General features: G+C 38.7%; 1 protein-coding gene across 1 annotated transcript; it reads left to right on the forward strand.

Moving 5' to 3' along the window:
• The first annotated feature begins 15,782 nt into the window (after positions 1-15,782).
• LOC147639812 (uncharacterized) lies at positions 15,783-16,603 on the forward strand. The gene is made up of 3 exons (XM_086774346.1): positions 15,783-15,935; positions 16,015-16,076; positions 16,156-16,603. Exons 1-3 carry the CDS (start codon positions 15,878-15,880, stop codon positions 16,282-16,284), a joined length of 249 nt encoding a protein of 82 aa, XP_086630472.1. The 5' UTR covers positions 15,783-15,877; the 3' UTR covers positions 16,285-16,603.
• The last annotated feature ends 8,440 nt before the right edge of the window (positions 16,604-25,043 follow it).

Here is a 25,043-nt window from a genome sequence, read left to right on the forward strand (position 1 = left end):
GTGGAGCACAAGTATGAAGTTTTTAAGATCGAATTGCATGGGGATGATGCACACATGGGAAAATATGATGTGCATGTGAAAGATAAACCGTGTTGCATATGTGCAGATTTTGGTAAATATTTCCAATGCACAATCCCCCAAAAGTAAATTTACAACCTCATTTATGAAATGTGTTCCCCCATCACTTACTATTTCCAACAAACAACCATAGCGGGTAATAATATACTCATAGATAAACTTTGTTGTTCTATGAGCATCAACTTTAACTATGGCTTTGGCTTCTACCCATTTTGAACAATAGTCCATGTTCACAATGATATATCTTGCCCTTGTAGATTTTGCTGCTGGACTTATAAGGTTGACAAATTCCAAGCCCTGTGTTTGGAATAAACCAAGAGACATGATAGCAGTCAATGGCATTCTATCTTTGTTATGAGTGATGTCAAACCATTGGCATTCATCACATCTTTTAACAAATTATGTAGCATCTCTAAATAATGTAGGCCACCATAACCGAGCTTGAAAGACTTTCTTGGCTGTAATCCCCCCCACTAAGCTACAATGAGCTTCCTCTAAAATAGGAACATATTCAGCCTTTGGTACACATCGTTGAGAGGAATATCATCTTTGCCTAGCTAATAAAGTTATCCAGAGATTAATTGAAAAGGTGCTGCTAATCCTATCAATTTTTTGACTCTATCTTTGGGCATAGCCTTGTATATAGCTAATCCGTTGGTTAAGAAGTTTACTATATCAATGCTCCACTCAAGAATTATATCCACTTCGAACAAGGGATGGAGATCATCATCTACCCCCATAAGAGCTTCTCCATTTGAAATTGTGGATGAATGATCAGCATGCACATGTGTGGATCCCTTATGTAGTACTATAACCGTAAAGTCAAACTCCATCAAGATGAGTAACCATCTTGTAATGTGTCATGTAGCACATGGTTTATTTACCAAGTAAAGAAGATCTTGGTGGTCAACAAAGAACACAAATTTGTTAACTAACAAATAGTATCGTAACTCATTTACTGTGCATAGCCCATGGCCAATCCTTCCCTCTCAGTAGTTGTGTAATTTTTCTCAGCATCATTGAGCTGCTAGTATACATCCAATAGAAAATGTAGAGGCATTGATGTGCACATGGAAGGTGACATCCCATTTTGGTGCTCTTAGTATGGGAGCTGATACCAATGCCTTTTTGAGTTTATCATAAGATTCTTGACATTCCTCTGTCCATACAAATATAATCAAAAGTTTGTACAAGGGTCTTGAAATTTTTGTATACATGAAGATAAATCTCCTATAATAGCCAACATGACCCATGAACCCTTGCACTCCCTTAGGATTTATTGGTGGAGGTAATTCAAGGATCACTTTGATTTTACCATCATTTGTGGAAATACCATTTTTAGAGACAATGTGTCCCAAGACTACTCCATGCTTTACCATGAATTGGCATTTCTCTGGATTCATGGAGATTCTATAGAGTCTACATCTGAGAAACACCTTCCTTAAACAGCGTAAGTGTCCCTTCAAAAGTGATGCTACAGCTAGATCATCCTTAAAAAATTCAAGAAATTCTCTTAGATAGTCCAAGAAAGTTGTACACATTAGCCTTTGGAAGGTTGTGGGAGCATTGATCAAACCAAAAGGCATAACCTTGTAAGCAAAAGTGCCCCATTCAATAATGAAAGCTGTCTTATGTTGATCAGCAAGATCAATTTGAACTTGGTAGTAGCTTGAGAAGCCGTCCAAAAAGCAATAAGCCTCCTTTCTAGCTACCCTTTCTAATACATGTTCAGTGAATAGCAAAGGATAATGGTCCTTAATTGTGGCTGCATTGACTTTCGCATTGACTTTCTTCAGGTCAACACACACTCTGAGTTTTCCATTCTTCTTTGGAACAACCACTATTGGTGAAACCCATTCACTGTGTTATATTTCATAAATAAACTCAGCCTTGAGCTTATCAAGTTCTTGAACTAATTTTGCATAATTAGGATTCATAGGACAAGACCGCTACCTTACTAGTTGGGCATCATCTATAATAGGGATAGTGTGCTTGCAAACTTCAAGTAACACCCCTTTCATATTTGTGTATTTCCAGGAAAACACATCTTTGAATTCCTTCAAAAGATCAATAATATCCTTCTCCTCCGCTTTTATTAAGTCTGTAGTAGCAATGCAAACCGGTTTAGGCTCTTTAGCGGGTTCAACAAGATTAACTTGTTTGACCTCAGTAGATCTTTCATATGAGGGTCCCGCACTTTCTTCCTTGGTTCTCATAGCCTTTTCACTGTAAACAATGCATTCTCCTATGTTATAGTTTCTGAATACTCAGGGATTTTGCACACGTCTTCTTCAAGCTGTTTCTCTTCCCAAGTTTTCCATTTGGCTTCTTTTAGAAGCTTATTCTTCTTCTTTTTGGAACTTCAAGTCATCTTTTTGGAGGGAGGAGATATCTTCTAAAGATGTTTCAGATTAATCATTAGCTCCTCTGATTGACTCAAGGGTTTGAACAGGAGTGACTCAAGGGTTTGAACAGGAGTGATCCAATTAAAATCCTCTCCTAGAGTACTTATCATAGGATTGCACAGCACCACCCACATACTGTAAGAAATGATTCTCACTTTCAAGATTAGGGTGAGGGCTTGGCCTAATCCTCAAAGGTTTGTTCCTAATTTTACCCAATTTCTTTTTTGCTTTTCTTATTTTCTTATAAAGGATATCTTCATGATCACTTCTGCTTGAAGCTTGATCATTACATATTTCCTTTATCGATACGGGATTGGCCTAATCCTCAAAGGTTTGTTCCTAATTTTACCCAATTTCTTTTTTGCTTTTCTTATTTTCTTATAAAGGATATCTTCATGATCACTTCTGCTTGAAGCTTGATCATTACATATTTCCTTTATCGATACGGGATTTATCATAAGCAAAATAACTTCCGTGTTTTCATCTTTCCAGAATTTGGTTTTAATTTTTGGGAGTACTACATCCATAGTTGCCAATAATTGCATCCAATTTTCACAGTATGTTGGATATGGAATGGAGGCTATCTCATGGTTATGTTTATTGATTTCCTTTGCAATTTGGTTTAGATTAATATCCATGTCTCCATTTATAACGTGTGCTTTTTCAGCAAAAATTTCCTTCTCGAGATGATTAATATTTTCCTTGCACATAAGACATACACTAGTTACAATGGATTCCCTTGAATGGAAAGTAGTATCGGAATCCATGTCTATTGGATACCTAGTGGCTGGGTGAGCATTGTGATTAGTCAGATTGACTTTGATCAATTGCTCTTCATTTTGAAGATAAATGTTATTAGTTTGCTAATTATGAATCATCAATAACTGTCTCATGAATGGCCTTCTTAAAATAACATCATAGATAGTTGGCCTTGGGAAATCCATGTGATAAGAAAGGTATGCTCAAAAGTTATGCCACATGTTTCCATGCGCATCCGACTTATCTTGCCAAATGGCCATTCGAGAGAATCGTCTTCCATTTTAACTAACACACTAGTGGGCTCAAGTTTTGTCTTTCCCCACTTCTCCCAACATGTCTTATTGGCTATTCTCACTCCAACTCCGCCATTAAGTATGGCTTGAATTTTGTATTCCTTATATGAGAGTAGAAGTGTAGCATTCATGTCTTCGCTTTCATAATATTAGTATACTCCTAATTTATTAATAGGAACTTCTGGAAGACTTCCTTCTCGATTTGAATTTGAATTTTCATTGTCCTCATCATCAATCTCGTCTATCTTTCCCTAAGGCGTCCACTTAGACATTTTTGTACATCATTCCACATGGTAGGCTCACCTTTGGCCTAAAGGAATAGTGAGTGGAGTAGACAAGATTGTCTGCAACAATTCCACATTCCTTGGGTGATGATTTTATTTTTGGACAAAGTTGCCTTTAGGAAAATGTATAGACCTTGTAGTAAAGAGGCCATTATTAGACTTTTTTTCTATTTCTCGACCTTCACTTCCAAGATACAGAGGAAGAGTTTCCAAAGATCCCACAAGGGAATCAAGGTCTATTTCATATTTCCAAGATTCAGGAAGAGAGTTTGCATCAATGATTGAAGGCACCTTAGATCTTTGAGGAGATCTAAGAGTTGCATGTTGCCAAAGATCCTTGAGATCTTGGTCAGTTTTTTGTTCAAGGAAATCTGAGAAGAGGGATTCTCGCTCCTCTTGAAGAGTCTGGTTTCTAGGTTTACAGGGAAGATTCCCGTGCACCTCATTGTCCTTTGTTAGATGTTCATTTATTTCCTTTCTTAGTCTTAGTCTTGATTTTTCTAGACTCGGAGTCCATCATCTATCTCTAGTATTTCTGAGAGTGGTGTGGAAGAACAAGATTGGGGAGTCTTTGTTAATCCAATTCTAGGATTAACAAGAGCTATCGCCATTATCTTACATCAAGGAGTCACGGTAGATACACCAAAGGGTCATACATTCAAGATATGAAGCAACAGTGTCCAAAGCTACAATTTGGACGGGGCGATTCCTGCTTCTAGAGTGTGTGGTAGCAAGCAAGGATGAAGTCCTAAGTGATGTACTTCATGGATATATTATGAGAGTAGTCATTGTAATTGCATTAGGCCTCTTCATGGATATATTATGAGAGTAGTAATTGTAATTGCATTAGGCCTCTTATGAGCCTAAAGTGCCCGACCGGCCATAGTTTAAGTGAGTGTGAACACTTATGGCCATGTATATAAGTGAATATCTCTCATAGTACAATATACTCTCCCATTGTGCTATTGAGTCTTGCTCTTGCTAATCTCTCTCCCTAATGCATGCTAGTAAGTGTGTGTGAGTGAAATGAGGTGAGAGGAGGGACGAGTACCCGTAGTGCAACGCGGCGGCGTGACAACGCTCGTGGCGGGAGGCACGGTGGAATTGCTTCTCAAGGAGTTATAGAGCTTGGAGATCTCAAGGGTTATGAATCGGCCATTGGACAAATCCTCATGATAGTTGCGGTTCACTAGGTAATCTCTTTTTGAATGTGTTTCAAGGAGGCTTAGGGTGAATCATAACATTTTTGGCATCGCGTCGGGGAGCCATCCCTTGGCTTTTTCCATCATTTTGCCTCTAATCTACACATAACCCATTGCGCCCAGTATCTTGATTAATGGTTTCCCATGAAAAAGATGTGGATTTGATGGTGATTTGTGTGAGATTTGGTGTAGAATAGCTCTCTTTATTTTTGAAAAGAATGCTTTTTGCTTAATTTTTAGATTAATTTATTATTTTTGTTGTTGTTTTTCATGTTCTTAGGGCTTGCACATAGTTTTCATTAGGCTTAGTTTGCATCCACCATTGCATCAAACAATGCAATAGAATGTAATTTTTAGTGAATGTTAGCTCTCTTTAGTGTTAAACATAGAACTAAGATCATTAATTTTAGTTTGATTGTGTGTTTGTTGTTGTTGAAATTGTTTAGATTAGAGTGTTAGCAAGCATTAGGAGTAGCTTAATCTTTCAAAAAATTTCTTAAAACCATCAAAAAAATCCTTGAATTTGACTAATTTCTTTTAATGGATTGGTTTTTATCATTGAGGGTGATTAATCTTGCTCAAGAGGTAAAAAATTTAAAAAATGTGTTAATTGGGGTCTAAATTGATCATATAAGTAGTCGAAATTGGTGTTTTTGAGTGTTTTGAGAGCATCTAGATACATCAAAACACCTAATCACATCAAATTTTTCATCTATTGGAGAATGTTGTTTACCTTAAAAGAGGAGACCATAATTAAGAGTCTAATTAATCTCCTATTTTAAATTAATTTACATAATTGTTGATGCACAAAGATTAGCATTTCCTTGCTCTATTCAATGATGTGCTTAATTGTGTGAATTAATTAAGGATTAGTGGTTAATTAGAGGCCTTGATTAGTGTAAAAGAGAAAAAGATTAACGAAAGGATTAATTCTTAATCACTTTTTTACATAACTCATTAAGACTAATGAGAATTTAATGAGTAGATGCTCATGAGTTGTCAATTTGTCCATTTTGGGAGTCATTAAAAGGTTGACTTTTTTGATTCCTACTTTCCTTTTTGGGAAAATGTCCATATCCCTTCCATTTTAAATTAAAAAATATCCCTTCAAAAAGAGAAATTCGTATTTCCCACTAGACTCAAAAAAAAATCGTGAAAACTTCACGATTCATGGAACTTGAAAACTTCACGGTTCACGGAATCTTTAACAAAAAAATCGCGAAAACTTCACGGTTTACGGAACCGAAAACTTCACGGTTCATGGAACCTAAAAGGTTCACGGAACCTTTGAAAACTTCACGGTTCATGGAACCTAAAAGGTTCACGGAACCTTTAAATTTTTTTTTATAAAAACTTCATGGTTCATAGAACCTTTAAAAAAAATAAAAAAATTCACGGTTCACGGAACCTGAAAACTTCACGATTCACGGAACCTAAAAGGTTCACAGAACCCTAATTTTTTTTAAAAAAAATCGCAAAAACCTCACAGTTCACGGAACCCTAAAAAAAAGAATTTAATAATCCGTGAAGTCCGGTTCATGGCGTGAACCATTTTCTGCAATTTCACGAAACTAGAGTTTACGTAAAAAAATAAATAAATTTATTAATCCTTGAAGTTCGGTTCATGGCGTGAACCATTTTTTGCGATTTCACGGAACTAGAGTTCACGCCCACAAAAAAACTCGTGAAGTCCATCTCGACATGGGGGTTCGTTGTGGCAAACAAAAAAAGACTATGGAAAACACTCCTGTTTGGAGGCCCGTATCTCCTAAACCATATATCCGATAAAGACGCTCTAGGGCTCATCGAAAAGTTGACATTGAGCTCTTTGAATTTGGACTCGGCCGTCCGAAGTCACAATTGACCATTTTGGCCTCCGACCAGCAGCCTCAAAATTCGACCCGAAAATCGAGGTAAAAAATAGCCCAAAAACCATGAAAAATCGCAAAAAACAACGCGAAAACGACAATAAGTAATAGTCGGGCTACTTTTTGAAGGTCTAAATGACAAAATCACGGACGACTCAGGGAAACAAAGTTGTAATACTCCAAAAATACTACAAATCCTTCATACAGAGTTTTTCAAAATTCCTTTTCGAACACCCTAAAAAACGTGTTGCGAAACATGGAAAAAATTCTTGATTTTTTTTTCGTCTTGAGGCACTTATGGAAAATAGGTTTTAGAACCTCCTCTTCCATCTGGAAAGTTACTAGCATACGCTTTTCCTAGAAAATTATCTCAGGTCGTTCACGTGCGTATAGCGCCTAAGCTAATTAGGGCAAATGAACACCCATTTGATCCAATGAAGAGTATGCCAAGCCTCTTGAGGCTATAACGGGCTGTGGGAGAATATAAAAAGAAAAAAAATTGTGTTTGCTCATTAAGAAGCATTTAGGCACTCTAACATGGCCACGATAGAGGGATTACTAGGGATCACACAAGGATTGCCAGGGATCACACAAGGACTGAACCCAATGGCTGGCTATCTTTCGACACAATCTCATGACCCTCGAACTATGGGATTTGTTAGGTCAACCAACACTCACAGCACATCCTGAAAGGATTACCTTTACACAAGACTTGAACATGCCATGTTTGGGGTACTTTAAACATACAGTATATATTGAAACTAACCCCCTCACTTGCAAGTTTTTTGTGGTTATGTGTTGGAAGCAGATTTGATCTTGGGGCATAAATGGACTATTGCTACCCAAGCACCACTGTGCTTTGCCTAGCGATAGAGTCATCTTATGATGGTCAACGACAAAAAGTTGACAATACCATACTGCAAGGAAGAGGATCCAACTTTAATGGATATCTATGATGTTGAACGCAAAAGGATACAAGCCTCTTCCAACCACAAAAGCCCCTCTACACAATGACCTACCATCTGTGTTAACAACCGACTCCGATAAAGCATCTACTTCTTCAACCCCATCCTCACCTACAAAGTTCAACGAGGTGAGTGCACACTCATGTTTGTATTTTGTGCATAGATGATGGTAGAGTGGCTTCTCGGTTGAGCTGTTTGTGCTCCCGAGTGCGATTAGGCAAATCCCCAATGACATTTGGTCATTCCTTGTGCCTTTCTCATGGCATAAGGGCCCTCCATGGTAGATTGGCATAGACCATGTATTTTGTGCATAGACCATGGTAGATTGGCTTCTCGGTTGAGCTGTTTGTGTACCCGAGTGTGATTAGGCGAATTCCCATGACATTTGGTCATTCCCTGTGCCTTTCTTGTGGCGTAAGGGGCCTTCATAAGTGGCATCGCTACAAGGGAATAGCCCCATCACATAGGCACTATGGATTTTGAATACATGTGTGTACAGTGAGAATGTTGCAGACACGGTAGATACACCAAAGGGTCATACATTCAAGATATGAAGCGACAGTGTCCAAAGCTATAACTTGGACGGGCGCCCGTAATGGTGTGACGGAATATTTATAGCAATTTTCGCCTTAAGAGCATGTGGTAGCAAGCAAGGATGAAGTCCTGTGATGTACTTCATGGATATATTATGAGAGTAGTCATTGTAATTGCATTAGGCCTCTTATGAGCCTAAAGTGCCCGCCGGCCATAGTTTAAGTGACTGTGAACACTTATGGCCATGTATATAAGTGAATATCTCTCATAATACAACGTACTCTCCCATTGTGCAATTGAGTCTTGCTCTTGCTAATCCTCTTGCTAATCTCTCTTCCTAATGCATGCTAGTGAGTGTGTGTGATTGAAGTGAGGCGAGAGGAGGGACGACTACTCGTAGTGCAACGCGGCGGTGTGATAGCGCTCCTGGGATGTGCGGTGGAATTGCTTCTCAAGGAGTTGTAGAGCTTGGAGACCTCAAGGATTACGAGCTTTGCCATTGGAAAGATCCTCACGACAGTTGCCATTTACCATGTAATCTCTTTTTGGATGTGTTTCAAGGAGGGTTAGGGTGAATCGTAATAGTCTTCACTGGCCCATACACACTCTAACTCCAATTGAGTTTGTTTAACTGAATTTGTAGCTGCCTTAAGGCATTGCTTTTCTTCCACTGGGTTGGGATATTGCATCAACTGTCTAGGTAGCTTTTGCAAATTCTGTTCCAAACTACCATCAATGGCTTTTTTGGTATAGTTTAAGGTTTCATCGGTGGAGATAAAAGGAGACGATTCTGAATTAAGGAGACGATTTTGAACTATAAGATTTAGATCCACCTTGGATTTCAACCTTATCCTTGTCGTTACCAACCAGGATACCCTTCTTCTTGTTGTGTTTCCTTCTCTTTTTTGCATTTTTATTGAAAGACATCAATTTCAGTAGCTACCTTTTCTAGGGGCTTGCTTGGCTTGAGCTCTTGTTTTTAGTACTACAGTGACCAAAGTCAAGATTGGGTTTTTTTCCTTCCCCAAAGAACTCCTAGCATGTTTAAGGTTGTTGTCGGTCTAGGAGGACCACTACTAGAAGGTTGGGTGGTACAGTAAGGGTAATCTTTGAGTAGATGCTCTATCCCACAACCACTACACCATCTATCTAGGGGAACATGATTTGTTGCAGTCGAGCTATCCTTGTAGACTTTATTCGGACACTCAGCTTTTATGTGAGGACCACCACATGCATAACAAGAGAGTGGGGCTCGTCTAGTAACAATATTTATGTCTCTTCCTTGTGCTGATGCTGCTATATTCATCAATAATGTAATCCTGGTCTAATTTCGGGTCTCATACTGATTCCTCAGTATGCTCTAAGCCTTTGATGCCTTAGTTGTGTGTTGAATCAAAGTAAGAATAGAATCACTTACACTGGTGACAATGGCACAAAGTGAATTCACATTGCACCTCTTTCATGCCCAAAGATGTGTAGCATCTGGTGGAAGTGTATTCACGCTATTATTGGGGTTGAGAGTTCCTACTAGTTCTGCAGTCGTTCTTAGAATAGTTTCTAGACGCTCATAAGAGTCTAAACTGGTGTTGATTTTGAATTTTGAGAGAGTGTTATTTGTCCCATTGCCTTCTGTGAAGGCTGGTGGACAAATATGTAGGATTGGTGCAACAAAAGAGGTAAAAGCCATCACTCCTAGTATTCTATGCAAAGAAAGAGTAGACTTTTTGCACTTTCTACTAAAAACACCTAAGCTCTGATATACCATATAAGAATATAGCACATCTAAAAGATAGATAACAAAACAAAGTGCAATAGACAATGTAATAGATAGAGAATTTAAAATTCTGAGATAAGTACAATGTGATGGCGCTGTCCACCCATGCGCTCTCAACAGTAGAGATTAGATTGCAATCTAGATAGACTCTGGATAGAGGAAGTACTAAGTGTAGAGAGCATGGATACTCACAAGTATTGGATACCTTACCTTATGATAATTATGTCCATATATAGTGTTGGTGTGGTAGACACAGTCAGTTACATTGTATGGATGCGGTCTCACTGCCCACACATCAAGAATGCAGCCAACCATCCATCGCCCACCCACCACTAATAATGAACTTAGGTATCCTAGGAAATATTACCCCTTGACCATCTCCTAACCATTAATGGTCATAACATTAGTGTCTAGGCCATGGTTCCTACCAAAGACATGTGCACCAATGGCTTCTTCTTATAATGGGGGCCTTTACAAATGTACACCAAACATAGATGTGATATATATGCTGAGAGGCGGACATTGACTGTATACTAATAGCGTGGTCGTGTGATTAAATCATGTAGATTGAAGGAAGCAGATAAGAAGGAGTGTAGGAATAGTGCTAAAGTAACAATGAAGGATCTCGATGGTTCATGGATCATCGATAGTGGAGCATCCCAACATATAACCAGTCAAAGGGCAAATTAGCTCCCTCAAGCTTATGGTGGGGGAGGGCATATTGGTAGCAATCAAGAACGATGCCAAATGCCAAGCCATGGGAGCATGACCTCAAGCTTGTGGCGGAGTCCATCCTAGTAGAGGTTAGGAGCAATGCCAAATGACCAGCCATGGGAATAGGTACCATTTCTTTTATTTCAAGCAATGGTGATACTAAGAAGTTATGCCATCTATTGTTAGTTGTGGCCATAGCTAACCATTCTCAAACATCAATAGGAATCTGCTATACTTTATGTGCTAGAAATCAAGAGTAATCTGATTTTAGCTGCGGCCATAGGTGACCACCCATGACTCGAAGGTTCTCTTCAATAAGGATAGTGTAGTCATCACAAATGCCATCGATGGGGAGCAATGTTGTAAGGAGAGGAATCCAACGTGATAACTTGTATGAGATGTTGACTTTCATAGCCTAAGACCATGTTTGGACAAGCAAGTTATGGCATGAAATATTTGGGTGATTAAGCTTTATAGTATTAAAAGAGATGTAAAGGGCTCGGATGAAAGGATTGGGATTATGGCACATCTGCCAGCGTTTTTTGAAATATCAGATATATGTGAAGCTTGTATGATGGGTAAGTAACATTAGCATGCATTTCCATAATAAAGAAAGAATCGTATAAAGGCTCATCTAAAGCTTGTCCATGCAAATCTTTATGGTAAAATGCAATGCACTGGGTGGTTCTTCCTACTTTTTGTTATTGATCTCGATGACTTCAGTCAGAAGATGTGGGTGTATTTTCTTTGGGATAAGGCTATGAGATACGAAAGAGGCTGAAGTAGTTTCGAATAGATCGAGGAGGAGAATTCACATCTTCTAAATTCAATGCCTACTGCAAGGAGCAAAAGATCAAGAGAAATTTGACAGTTGTTTATATTGTCCAACAAAATAGTGTTGCAGAGTATAAGAATCACACAATTGATGGAGATACCACATGAATTATGCTTAAAGGGATGGAGATAGCATGAAGAATGGTTAAAGGGAAAGGAATGCTAAATTCTTTTTGGGTCAAGGTAGTTAACACTACAATGCATATCCTTAACACAAGTTGGTAAAAAAGGGCATGACATCTCACAAAGCCTATTCTCATAAGAAACCTTCAGTAGCATATTTTAGCATTTGGATGTGACTATTTTATTCATGTTCCAGACTCATCTATGTAGTCAAAGGGATACTCAACTGTATAAACTAAAGGCAAAGAAGATAATTATCAGCCACGATGTTGTTCTCGTGGAATAGCCTCATTAGTAGGTTGTTCACACTATCATTCAACAAAGAAGTAACCCAATAGATACATCCAACCAGTGACAGTAGCAACTCCACAAGAGGTAGATTTATTAGATGATGGTGAAGAGAAGCCTGCAACACCATAGAAGGAGCCATATCCTAAATGAGTGAAGCAACTCTTCGATGGAAATCTCCTTCTGGTAATAATCACAGATGAGCCAGCAATTATGTTCACACAAATCTAAGAGAATAGAGAAGTAGAAGAGGGCATCCTCTCACATTGTCAATATGGTCTTGATGGGTGAGATAATGAAAGTACAGGAGTCAGCCAACTTGGAGGAAGCATTAGCACATCTAAACTGGAGGGAGGCCACCATGCAGTTATGACTCAATTATAAGAAACTACACTTGGGATCTTATGGATCATCCTGTAAAACTAAAAGTTACTAGCACCAAGTCAGTTTGGAAGATGAAGTACAAGTTTGATGGTCCATTGGATAAGTACAAGGCATGGCTCGTGGCAAAGGGGTTACACAGGTTAAAGGGCTCAACTTTTAGGAGACATTCACCCCCACAACTAAGATTGTTTGTCACGCTATTTGTATAGTGGTAAGTGGTTCTAACTTGTATTGCAAATTAATATTTCTTAATAGCCATCTCAAGGAGAAGGTTAATGTGGCATAACCACTTGAGTTTAAGATATTGGTTTAGAAAACAAAGTTTGTAGACTCTAAAAGGCATTGCATATGCTAAAATAGGCCCCTCAGGCATGGTACCAATGGATAGATGCTTTGGTCTTTTTAAAAGCCCACCATGTGCAAATTTGTATACTTTCTTTGAACAAGACATGTACATTAATCATTGTCCTATATGTGGATGACCTATATGTACATGATCATTGTCCTATATGTGGATGACCTCATGAATCATTGTACTACATGTGGACAACTTCATTATGATAGGGAAGCATGCAAAGTAGATTCAACAAATCCAATAAACATAGGAGATGTTGACTTTAAAGTTTGAAATGATAGAACTTGGGATTATGCATTTCTATTTGGGGATCGAGGTTCGGCAAGAGTCAAATAGAATCTTCATTTCTCAATAAAAGTATGCAATAGAAATTATGAAGGCATTTGGCATGGCTAGTCAATGGTTACATCCATAGAGGTTAATGCAAAGCTATCTATGGAAGATGCTTCTCCACTTATGAATATGAAGTTGGTGGGGAGTTCGATCAATACATGGCTTGGCATCAACTTTGTAGTTGGTGTCCGTAGTGGTTCTCAAATCAGCCCCCCAGAGAGACTCTTAGGAGGCAAAGATGCGAGTGTTAAAGTACATCAAAGGTACCATTGGGTATGGCATCACTTACACATCAAAAAATATCTTGACTAGATTTTTTGACTTGGATTGGGCAAGAGATTGTGATAGCAGAAAATTTATTTTTGGTTACTAGATCAACACACCTACAATGGCAAGAGATTGTGATAGCAGAAAATTTATTTTTTGGCTTGGATTGGGCAAGAGATTGTGATAGCAGAAAATTTATTTTTGGTTACTAGATCAACACACCTACAATGGCACTTTCGTCTACATAGGCTAAGTACAAGGCAATATGCTTTGCTTCATGAGTTTGGTTGAGAAGGACTTTAGGAGACATGGGTGTTACCAAAGTGTACATTGAGATACAACATCATTATGTGCGCGAGCTTAGCATGGATGGAGAGGTGAAGCTAACGATAGAGAATGCATATATTTTCACATTGAGATACAATGTTTCTATTAGAGTTGCATGAAGATTGCCAAGAACTCAATGCTACTATCAAAATTGCATGATGACTGCCAATAACCCGATGTTCCATGTTCGTAGAACCCTGATGATTGAGAATGTAGATAGAGAATGCATTATTACTAATAGAGATACAATGTTGCTATTAGAGTTGCATGATGATTGCCAAGAACCCAATGCTACTATCGGAGTTGCATGATGATTTTACCAATAACCCAATGTTCATGCTCACATAAGAACTCGATGACTGAGAATGCAAATAGAGAATGTAGACATTTTCACATTGAGATACAATGTTGCTATTAGAGTTGCATGATCATTGCCAATAACATGATGCTGCTATCGGAGCTGCATGATTTCCAATAACCCAATGTTTCATGCTCGCATGAAGTTGATGTTGAACAGAAGAGATAGTTCATGGACAGTTGGGGAGAGGGGTTGGGAAAACATTTGCTCAATGCTCCACCCTCGTGTTGTTACTATAGGTGATGGATGTGCTCTATTTTGTAAGGCCCCCTATATGAGGAGTAGCCATTGTCGTAAGTACTCGAGCACCCATAGTTTAAACACTGGATGATGGCAGCCAAATGTAGTCAAATGGTTAGGAGATGGTTTACGTGTCCTCGGTTTTTTAATATCCCATAGCAAGAAAAGGATCCATAAGCACAGAGAGCCCTTTTTGAAATGAGGGTCTCAGTGTCCCACTTTTTCTTAACAACATTTGGATGTGTGCAAAGGGTGCCCGACTAAGTTACAAGTTTATTTGTTGGCACCTGCCCACATAATGGGGAGGCAAAAAGATAATGATGGATGTGTGTAAAGGGCCTACATGTGACCTTAGTGTGTAAAGCACTCTCATTGGCATGACGAGTGTCAGAACTTCTTGCTCATTGTCCAAGTTAACTTGGCCGCCCTTACACTTTTGATGGGGACATACATATATGCCCTACTCTACCAGAGCCTTTGTTAACTTGGCCGCCCTTACGGGACATACATATATGCCCTACTCTATGGGCGAGGGTGACTTTTGGGTGAGTGTCGGGACTTCTCACTCATTGTCCAAGTTAACTTGGCTGCCCTTACACTTTTGCATATAAGCACCCAAAATGTTTTTGGTATTAATTAATTAGGTTGGGCAATGAGGAGACGATGGTTTAAAAGGTTTCAGTAAGTTGCAGTGAAGCCCCTATTTAGAATGAGAACTTCCTTAAGAAGTCATAGTTGACAAGTGGATTTTTTACATGACCTACACATATCTTCACGAGGGTTGTGCAAAGAAGTCGTCTGTTTATTTTAAGCTTTACCAAACCAAATTGCTTCTTTGTCAGGGAAGCATCACATGGAGACCTACAGATTAATCTCTCTCTCTCTCTCTCTCTCTCTCTCTCTCTCTAACAAGAGCATCTCTCTCACAGACACACATGTGTGCCACGTGCGAGAGAGCTGAAGCGATGATAGGGCCTTGCAGAGAGAGGTCAGGCTGGGCACTTTAGGGCGAGGGGGGTGAGTGGCGGAGAATTATTGCTGCATGAGGTTTTCTTCCAAAATTCGAGGACTGCTTGGAAGCTACACAGGAGGGGGAGCAGGTGGTTTTGGTGGAGGGGAGGGGGAGCAGGTTTTGGTAGAGGGTTCAGGTGGTGAGCAGGTACGGGGCGTGGTTGTGGCAACAGGAACGCAGGTACAGCATTGGACAGAGCTACGAAGACAACATTATGTGGCCTTTAACTTTATTGTATTCATTTATTAATGCAACGTAAGTGGCATTAATAAATATGCACACAAAACGTTCTCAATATGCATATATGCACGTGAAAGATAGCCCACCATCCATGGCTCGGGCAAAGATGCTAAGTGTGTAAAAGGGCGCCCGCCCAGTTGGTGTTACTGAAAAGTATTGTCCGGCAGAAGCGCGTGTGAAAGAGTGCCTTCCGCGTTACAAACGTAACCAGAATGCTGCGTTTTAGGGCTTAATTACAGCATGTCGAAGAAGAACAGCCTCTCAAAGCGCAAGAAGCAGCACGAGTTCAACCTCAAGCGTGAGCAGCTTACCCGCTACTTGATCTCTGAAATCAACGCTCTCTGTAATGTGTGTGTTCTGTCCTGTTGTTGCTGCAGGGGAGAGAGAGGACAAAGCAAAGAGAGACAAAAAGCTAAAAGCCAAGGCTGACAAAATGAAGGTACTCCAGAAAACCCTCTGTTATCTTATGTTTCCCGCTGAATCTGTTTTTCTCTGAGTAGTAATCCTTCTTTGATCAGATCGATTCATCCAATAAGAAGAGTGGAAGCAGAAGAGGTTTCAAGGTTGGCAAGAGGGCTAAGGTGAAGGTCAAACCTTCAGCCCTCTCCAAAGCCAAAGCTGCACAAGCCATGGAACTGGACTCTTGAATGTATCTGGTCCTCTTTTATTTTTTGCCCGGGGGGGGGTGGCTGCTGCCATGGCTTTGCGGATTGGCTCAAGGTCACGATGATCATCAGGTGAAAATTGTTTCTCTCTGATCTCTACACACAATGCCAGCTATGGACACATGCATGGTTATATGCCTTTTCATGTATCTTTACATGTGTTCTCCATCGTTGACAACCCGCCGGTGCTGGAAATTTTTTATTGCATTCATGTGTTTTGGCTTTAAGCTCATACCTTGGGATGGAGATGGTCAATTTGCTTGTTATCTGAGGTTATTAACTGCAGAGGTTGCAGACCCTTCTTAATGTGCACATGTGTTTCTCATAGTATGCCCATACACCATGTGAACCTATGCTACACACGTCTACAGGTTGGTACCTATTCTGCATGTTCTGCGTGATGTGCTTTTATCTTTGGCTGCACGAGCTGAACTGCACTTCATCTCTCTACAGTGCGTGTGCTGGAATACCAAGCCTGTATGAAAGGGTTTTGTGCCAAAGAACAATGTCTCTCTCTCTGTTTGCGTTGTGTGGTGGGTGTGGGTGTGGGTGTGGGTGTGGGTGTGGGTGTGTGTGTGTGTGACCTAGGTCTCTCTTAATAAAACCTTCAGGCATAGGTGTTACCACAAGATTCCCAAAATGAAAGCCTACAGGTGTTGATCTTGTTGTGAAACATTTGTTACCAAAGTAAGACCTAAGTCGGCAGGTCACAATAAGAGGTTCTTTGTGTAAGTTCCCAGATTAAAGATATCTTAAAACTACATTGTCCAGCAGGGGAGCATGTCTGTAGGACAAAGGTCATTGTACCTCTACTACATTGTCCACCACAGAAAATGTCTAGATGGTATCAGTCTCCAACTTGATGTGTGTGTGGAAAATTGTGAAGAGGCAATTAGCATTTAGCTTCATTTCGCTTGAAGATAAAGCAACCTTCCATGATCTAGGGTTTGTTTAAGATAAAATGACCTTCCAGGGTCTAGGGTTTTTGTTGGTTCTATGGTGGTCTCGTGAAGGTCAAAGTTGCTCATCTACCTATTTGAAGGTGGGTAGTGGAGTAGCTAGGAACATGTGTCATGCTACCAAATCATGCTTTAACTAAAAGGAGGTGCTCTAAAGCACCTTCCTAAAGCAAAGAGAAATCATAAGGGTTTTGAAGGTGGATTGCCTTACGTATGGACACATTTGGACAAAGAGAGACTTGTGTCTTACTTTCTAAAATTGCCAAGTAATTAAGATTTTTGCTACTTGGTTTTGTATTTTTAGGTTAAGGCAAAAAGCCTACATAGGTAAGGCTACAACTATACAGATTATTCATATCCAATTTTGCAACAAAGCCTAGGCTACTCTTTTGATGAAGCATTACTTGTGTGTAAAAGATCTTGTCACTAAGGTGATGAGATGGATAGTGTCACTACCTATGAACATAATTAATATTGCTAATTGAATCGACTATACCTTGTTTTGCAACTAAATCTTGGTGCCAATGGAAAGGTGCAAGCTTTGACTTCATTCTCTTTCACATAATGGTAATGATTGTAAGTGAACTCATGGTTACCATATTGTCGCTACTTCAAAATGTGAGTTTAGATCATGCAGGGAGAAAATTATTTGGAGTGAGGGAAAGGAATGTGTATATATCATATTTAGAAAGTCTACCTTTTGTGTAAAATTAGACCATATACATTTTTTTTGGTTACCACATTTACCCACTTTAGATTGCTTGTGAAATAGGTGCACTATATTTCAAGTTTCTATGTAACATAGATACCATGCTTGCAATTGTAAATAGAAATGGGTATTGTGTATTCAAATTGGTTTCCTTATACTTAAAAAGGGCATCATGGTTTATTGTTTTGATGTCTTTATTTTTTGGATGTAATACTTTTGCAAATGAATACTTCATCCTTGTCATTGTAAGTATGTGAGCATCGGTTAGTTCTATCTTGGAATGTTATCTTTATGTAAAGATGGTTGCATGTCTTTAGAGTGGTACACATAGATCCCAAGGATGTATTGTTTGGACATTGTGTAGTGGAGTGTGGCCGACTAGCTAGAGAAGGCTTGTCTAGGTCGACACACAGGTATGTTGCATATAAGTACATATTGATATGACCTTGAGCGATTACCTAAACCATCCCAAATGATTTGAAAGCTGCACAATGACTTATGGGCTTATGTTTAGTCTATTATTATCCCAATCAAGTCATTTGGTTAATTAGTCAAGTTGATTGTGTCAAAAGGTGGTACAAGTGTTGCAAAATGACTTATGGGCTTATGTTTAGCTTAATATTATTCCAATTAGGTCATTTGGTTAATTAGACTGAGTTTCAAAAAGTGTTTATGACACTAGCAGATAGAGTAGTGTAGTTGCTCATTCATCAATCAACAATATATCTTTATAATATGTGCACCCTTATTTCACATTGCATAAAGTCTTTGTTAGAGTGTTTCAACACTCATCAATTGGAGCACATGGGTGGAAAGCAATTGTTATCCAATTATTGTCATTGATATGCAATAGTAATAATATTTTAGTTTTCTAACTATCTTTTTGAGTTGCAAGTTGTCTTGTCATATGATTCCTCTAACGCACAAGTTTGTAAAGCTATTAGAATGTAGGCTTTGGACATGATTGTTTAGCTAGCTACTATGTCATATCACATCTTGAGGAATGGCTCAACATGTTAGTAACAATGCATTGTTAGGGCTACTTGTTGGCTCAGAAGGAAAGTTGGACAATATTAATAATGCACTTAGATTTTGTAGGACTTGTTGGACACTACTATTTGGGATTGATAGGATATGCTACTAGTAAAGTATCAACATAAGCATGTCAATATGTCTCTTTTTTTTGCAAGGAGGACAAAGGGTGTATACACATTGTGTTTTATCATCAGCAAGGGTATTGATAGTGTTGTGAATTTGTTCTAGTATATTTTATCAATTATAGAATATTTATTGGTTTTGAAGTCGCAATGGGAGACCACATATCTAAAAAGAAATCATAACCTTGAGAATAAGCTTGCCTCAAAGTAGTTGATTGAGAGAGAGGCAATTTCTCACGAGGTGATGAAGATGTAGAGGCCAATAAGTCTTGTTGATTTGTAAGTAGATGTCGCTAGATGGTTAAAAGACGGCTTGTATATATGTTTAGTATCTAGACAAATAGGTTACAAGCAAGTGCCCACTAATATAGCTGTATTGATTGCATTGGGTGTAGAGAAGGACTTTTTTGAGACACTATCATCGGGTTGCAAGGCTTGGATGGGTTTTTGATACTCTTGGATGGGTTGTGGGGCTCAAACAAGAACCTCACCTAATATTACCCTACTTGAGAGAGGTGGTTGGTTGGGCCCAGTTGGACCTAATGAAGGGTGTTGGCCAACATAGGCACTGTATATAGTCTATGGAGCTATTAATTATAGTCTATGGAGCTATTAATTATATTGTATAACAATTTATCTACCTTGACCATTGATGCACTCTTGTTTTATAATGTATGTAACCTCTTTTTTAATGTCTGTTGAACTCCCATCAATCGAAGTACATGGGTGGAAAATATTTTTTATCAGTTGTAATTGTTGTTTATAATAATAATTTAGTTAATTCTCCATTTATTTTTTATTTTCATGTTATGCTTAGTCTTATCTTGTGAAGATTCTTGATATTCATGTTTACACATGTCGTATTTTCTTATATCATCTCCTTAATTGCTTTAGTGTAGCTTCTCTTTTAAGAACATACAGTTCCACCCTAATCCATCTTGAAGTTTTTTAACTTCTTGCTTGTCTCATTTCAATCACTGGAAACAGTTCTTTTGATTTTTCAAAATGCTTAGTTTTATTGATGAAAAAATATATCCAAATTTTCTTAGCGTAGTCAATGATCAGTGACATGAGCTAAGAAGAGCCACCTAAGGTTATTGTAGTCAATGATCAGTGACATGAGGTAAGAGGAGCCACCTAAGGAGGCTATGGTGCTCATCTTTCCATAGAGATTGGCATGGACACGTTGAAGCTCATCTTGCCATAGAGATTAGCGAGGACCACCGCCTAAAGCTATGATGCTCATCTTTTCATGGAGATTAGCATGGACAACGTGTAGAGGAGAGTAAGGTATGATGCTCATCTTTCCATAGAGATTAGTGTGGACAAGGTGAAGAGAATAAGCTCTATAGGTAGCCTTTTGAAAAAATGGTTGCCAATGTTGGCTTGTTCATGCAAGCTTCACATGCATCTAGTATCTCTAGAAACACTAGTTGGTGCTCTTAATTCTAATTTTTTTAGATATCTGAAGATTGTAAAGCTCAACTATTTGAACCTTTCATGCCATAACTTCCTTATGCTTTCATTGGCTCATCCAACAAAAGTTGAAATCTTAAAAAGGTAATTATGCTTGGTTTCTCTTCGAACAACACTTTCGTTGGTTGCATTATCCCAATTAAGTGACCTCTCAAGTCATGGTTTCTCATGGTTGGGATAGATGACATGTTTCTCTTGGTTTTCAATACATAGAGAACATTCAAAAGCTTTCTCATAATATCATCATTTGATACAAAAGAAATTGTACCTGTGCCTTTGGCATTTGATGTCGTTCCAGTCTAATACCAAGATATCATCTCACGGGTAATTGGGAGGTATACTAACCTTTATGACACATGCTTCAATAAGGCTAAGGTAAGCTCTTGACTTGAACATATTTGGCGTTGCTATCGAGGACTAGCCTAGGACTTAGCTCCGTTCATCCGTCCATTCCAAGCCATTGGGATCACCTAATATCGCTCAGTGTTGATTAGGAGGTCACACTCGGAAAAACATAAAGTTTTAGAGTCTTCGATATGTCTAGTTTATTGTTTTCTATTTTGATTTGAAGCTTGTTGCATAAGGGTATTCTATTTTCATCTCTTGAAAGAAATCCTAATTTGATTGTCCTTTTGGCATGATTTTGAAGCCCATAAGGCTTTGATCTTGTTACATTAAGTCAAGAAATAGCTTAGTAATTATGATTATGAGTGAAATCCACTTCAAAAATACGAGTATTAAGCTTTATTAGGTGTGGATTAGTGTGAGAGCTAATTGCGTTCATGCATTTCATAATTTTTTCATGCGTTATTTGAATTGGTAGCTTAGAAGCATGCAAATCTATTTTAAAAAAAATCTTAATTCTTTATATAATCATTATTAACTAAGATTATGATTCTTAATTATTTTTTATCAAGTTTAAAAAATCTCAAAATCTTCAAAAATTAGCTCTTAGGTTAGAGGACATAAGTCTATAGTCATGTGCAAAAAGATGTAAGTCTAGACATGTGAGCTTGGAGATGTGAGCCTAGATACATGAGCCCACAACATGCAGATGTGAGTCTAGAGGTAGATATACCTTATATTGTACCAACCGATTATTACTATCTTAAAGAATTGTTACCTTACATACCTACTCATGTCCTTTAAGGATTTTCTTGTCATACAATGTGTACCAATTACAAATTCCAAGAAAAATTCTTATCCTTTGTAATTATTAGAGTATTAAAGTATAATCATTTTTTAATAATTGTATACCAATCCTATCATAGATTTATTGCATAAAAAATCATTTTCTAGGTAGGTGGTCTATTTGACAATTATTTTTCAATAATTGCATACCAATCTTGTCATAGATCTATTATATAAAAAACCATGCCTTAGGTAGGTCTATTTCATAAAAGTAAAATACGTGAGCCTAGTTCATACAAAAAAGACACGAGCCTATAGAACCTACATGCATAAACTTACATACGTGAGTTTGGAGTTGTACATGTGAGTCTATAGACTTGAGCTCAAAAAAAAAAGTTGTTCAAAAAAGTTGTACATGTGAGTCTATAGACTTGAGTTGTACATGTGAGTCTATAGACTTGAGCTCAAAAAAAAAAAGTTGTTCAAAAAATTAAAAAACTCAAAACTAAAAACAAATCTCATTTTTTATGTTATAGAAAAATACACTTTTTGGTAGCTTGAGTAAAACAGACGTGTCTAAAAGCAATTTTAGACTTGCTTTAGAAAGTATTAGGGATCATTTCATCTGATTGAATTTGATGCAAACCCGATCTAGAGTAATTATTGAAAACGATAGCATAATCGATTATATTGCATCAAATTACACTTCCTCAAATCCACCCAGATTGTAAACGACCAATACTCAAGAGAGTGCTCTCTTGTTTCAAGAAGGTGGAACTCCTTTGGATCCACCTCAACAAAGAGATTTGGGACGAAATGAGCTAACTAAACACAAACGTGAGTGGAGAAACAATAGAACATATGGAAATAGGAGTTGCCACAGTCCTATTTACCAACTAGCTCTATAAACAACACCATAACCTTCATGAAATAGACATTACTAAATTGCCCTATCTTTGGGCAAAGCTCTAGTAAGGAGTGGGAGAAAAACCAGAAAACTCAAGGTTCTCTCCTTCAAGAAGAAGTGGTCAACAAACCATGTCCAATGCCACACTGTTTCAAATATTTGGTGTCGATTTTGAGTTGGGTTTATCCCTAGTGGACTGCGGCCAACAAACAACCCAAGAACCGTAATTATGCCAATCAAGACATGTCTCCTTTAATGTACCATTAGGGACAAGTGTTCCACAAAACACCCAACAATGGACATAGACAATGCAAGTGGGACTCCCATCTTCTCAAGGGGCCCACTGTAGAAGCTTCTTTCCATGAAACCATGTTCCAATTCTTCTCTGTTTTGGAATATGGAATGTGGAATGTGGGGAAGGGTAAAGAGCCAATCTCTGGGATTACCTTAAACCAAAGAGACCCACAAGGGCATTCTTATAATGTTCCCTTAGTCACCTGTAGCCTTAAAGCCAAGCTGACGGACAAGTGTCATTGAAAATCACACACATTGGCCTCATTGGGTAAGAAATCCCAAACCTTGAAGTGCAACCACTCCCTTACGTTCAATCGTCATGTGAATATGTAGAAGACATGCTTAGGATATTGTTTAAAATAAAAAGAGGTGTTGCCACAAACATAGCACCTAGAGGCATAGCATAACGTCGTGTGCAAGTGGGGGGTGAGTGTAGCGAAAAATTGAAAGATGTGTATCGAGTGCAATGCGAATTTATTTATGAGGCCTAGCAGATGATGATATAGGTTATATTTGGTCAAAGACAATATTAGAGAGTTTGGGAAATTCCCCACTTTGCAAAGATTCACAAATGGGGAGCACAGTGAACCCTATCAATCTTTTGCCAAAACTACCTCATGTGACATCATTGGAAACCTCTTGACATGTAGGCTCTAAATATACAATCTTCGATAAATTTGGAGTTGGTATGCTCAAGATACTCTAATAAGTAGATTCAAAAGTGCCACCATTTGGAATTCCCAAAGTATGGCATGATCTTCCCAAAGTCCCTAAGAAGTAAGAGACGATTAGGCAACGTAGTGAGTGGGGTGAGCTAATAGGTGGTTGGCTAATAGGGACTAATGTAGAAGTGGGGGAGTTAGATGAAGAAGTATTGGGGTGGTGGTAGGTTATGTGGGTAAGGGCTAGTAGGGATTAATATAGAACTGGGGAGGTTAGATGAAGAAGTATTTTGAGTTTCCAAGGGCAGAGTGGTATAGGTGGGGGGATGAATCATGGGATGGAGAGAAAGCATATGTAATGTGACTTAGAAGGTCCTCTTTATGGAGAACACAATACTCAGGTCAGGCTTGTGTTTCGGGAATGCCCCAAAATGAAGGTGAGAATGTGCCTTCTTAAATGAGTGTTGTTGTGTGGTGGCGAGCCTCATTATATTTCCGTGTGGGTATGGTTTGCCAACTAGGACATAGGCACACGGCTCATAGTAAGGAGGGGCGATGTTGATTTTGTTGGGATTGATAATCTTGTAGGGAATAAGACAATGAAAGAAATGAAGGAAAAGATGGTACAAGCAAGAAGGGGGACACTAAGACTTATGTATTTCCAAGGCTAAACATTAGGGTCCCTTCGGGTGAACCTTAGAAAGTTGGGTTGGGTGAACAGTGTAGAAGGAATTGGTGGAAACCAAACTATGGTCATAAGTGTATGAGGGTTGAGTGTTATTAAAGTTGAAGGTTGGACTATAAACTCTCTACATCTTACAGCTTGGACTTTTGGCCATTATGTTCGAAAAGAAGATTAAGCCCATGGATCTTATTTCATTATCAGAGAAAACAGAAAGCATGGATGGCAAGGACACCATACCATGGAATGTAACCCACTAGTGAGTTGGGCTAGGGGCTTAGGAATACCTGCCTCTTTGTTACCATTGTTGCTACTTTGCTCATGCTCTCCATCATGAGTTGATTTGACATACTTATAAGGCTCGTCTTCCCACTCTACATCCTCCCATGTGACTTCCTTGCTACCCTTGTGCCGCTTTGGTGCATGGGAACGAGGATGCCACCAAGGAGTTAGGACCCCATTTGTTGGTGGAGCTTTGGAGAGGAGGAGAGCTATATCCTAGATTTTTTGGGCAGCTACGGCTTTTTTCTTGGTTTTGGGATAGTTGCGGCCTTTTTCTTGGTTTTGGGAGACATGGACATGGGTAGAAGAAGAAAGAAGTGTTATGGAGAATAGGTTGTTCAAGGATTAGTGGTTGTAGTCTTGGGGATGGGTAGCCCACAAAGTAGAATTTTGTGGCTAAGGTTGGCCTAGCAATGCCTAAGTATTTGATAAATTGGTGGGAAAAGTTGGGGTGGTTTCCTTAAAATCCCATGAAAAGGATA

This window comes from Cibotium barometz, chromosome 3 (assembly GCF_041138505.1).
Source record: "Cibotium barometz isolate CiBa-2024 chromosome 3, ASM4113850v1, whole genome shotgun sequence".
Taxonomy (NCBI): domain Eukaryota; kingdom Viridiplantae; phylum Streptophyta; class Polypodiopsida; order Cyatheales; family Cibotiaceae; genus Cibotium; species Cibotium barometz.

What these genes read in the sequence shown, in the direction of transcription:
- LOC147639812 (XM_086774346.1), top strand. Translation starts at nt 15,878, where the DNA reads ATGTCGAAGAAGAACAGCCTCTCAAAGCGCAAGAAGCAGCACGAGTTC. An exon ending in GCACGAGTTCAACCTCAAGC is followed by an intron (nt 15,936 to 16,014) that starts GTGAGCAGCTTA and finishes TTGTTGCTGCAG; the next exon opens with GGGAGAGAGAGGACAAAGCA. An exon ending in CCAAGGCTGACAAAATGAAG is followed by an intron (nt 16,077 to 16,155) that starts GTACTCCAGAAA and finishes TTCTTTGATCAG; the next exon opens with ATCGATTCATCCAATAAGAA.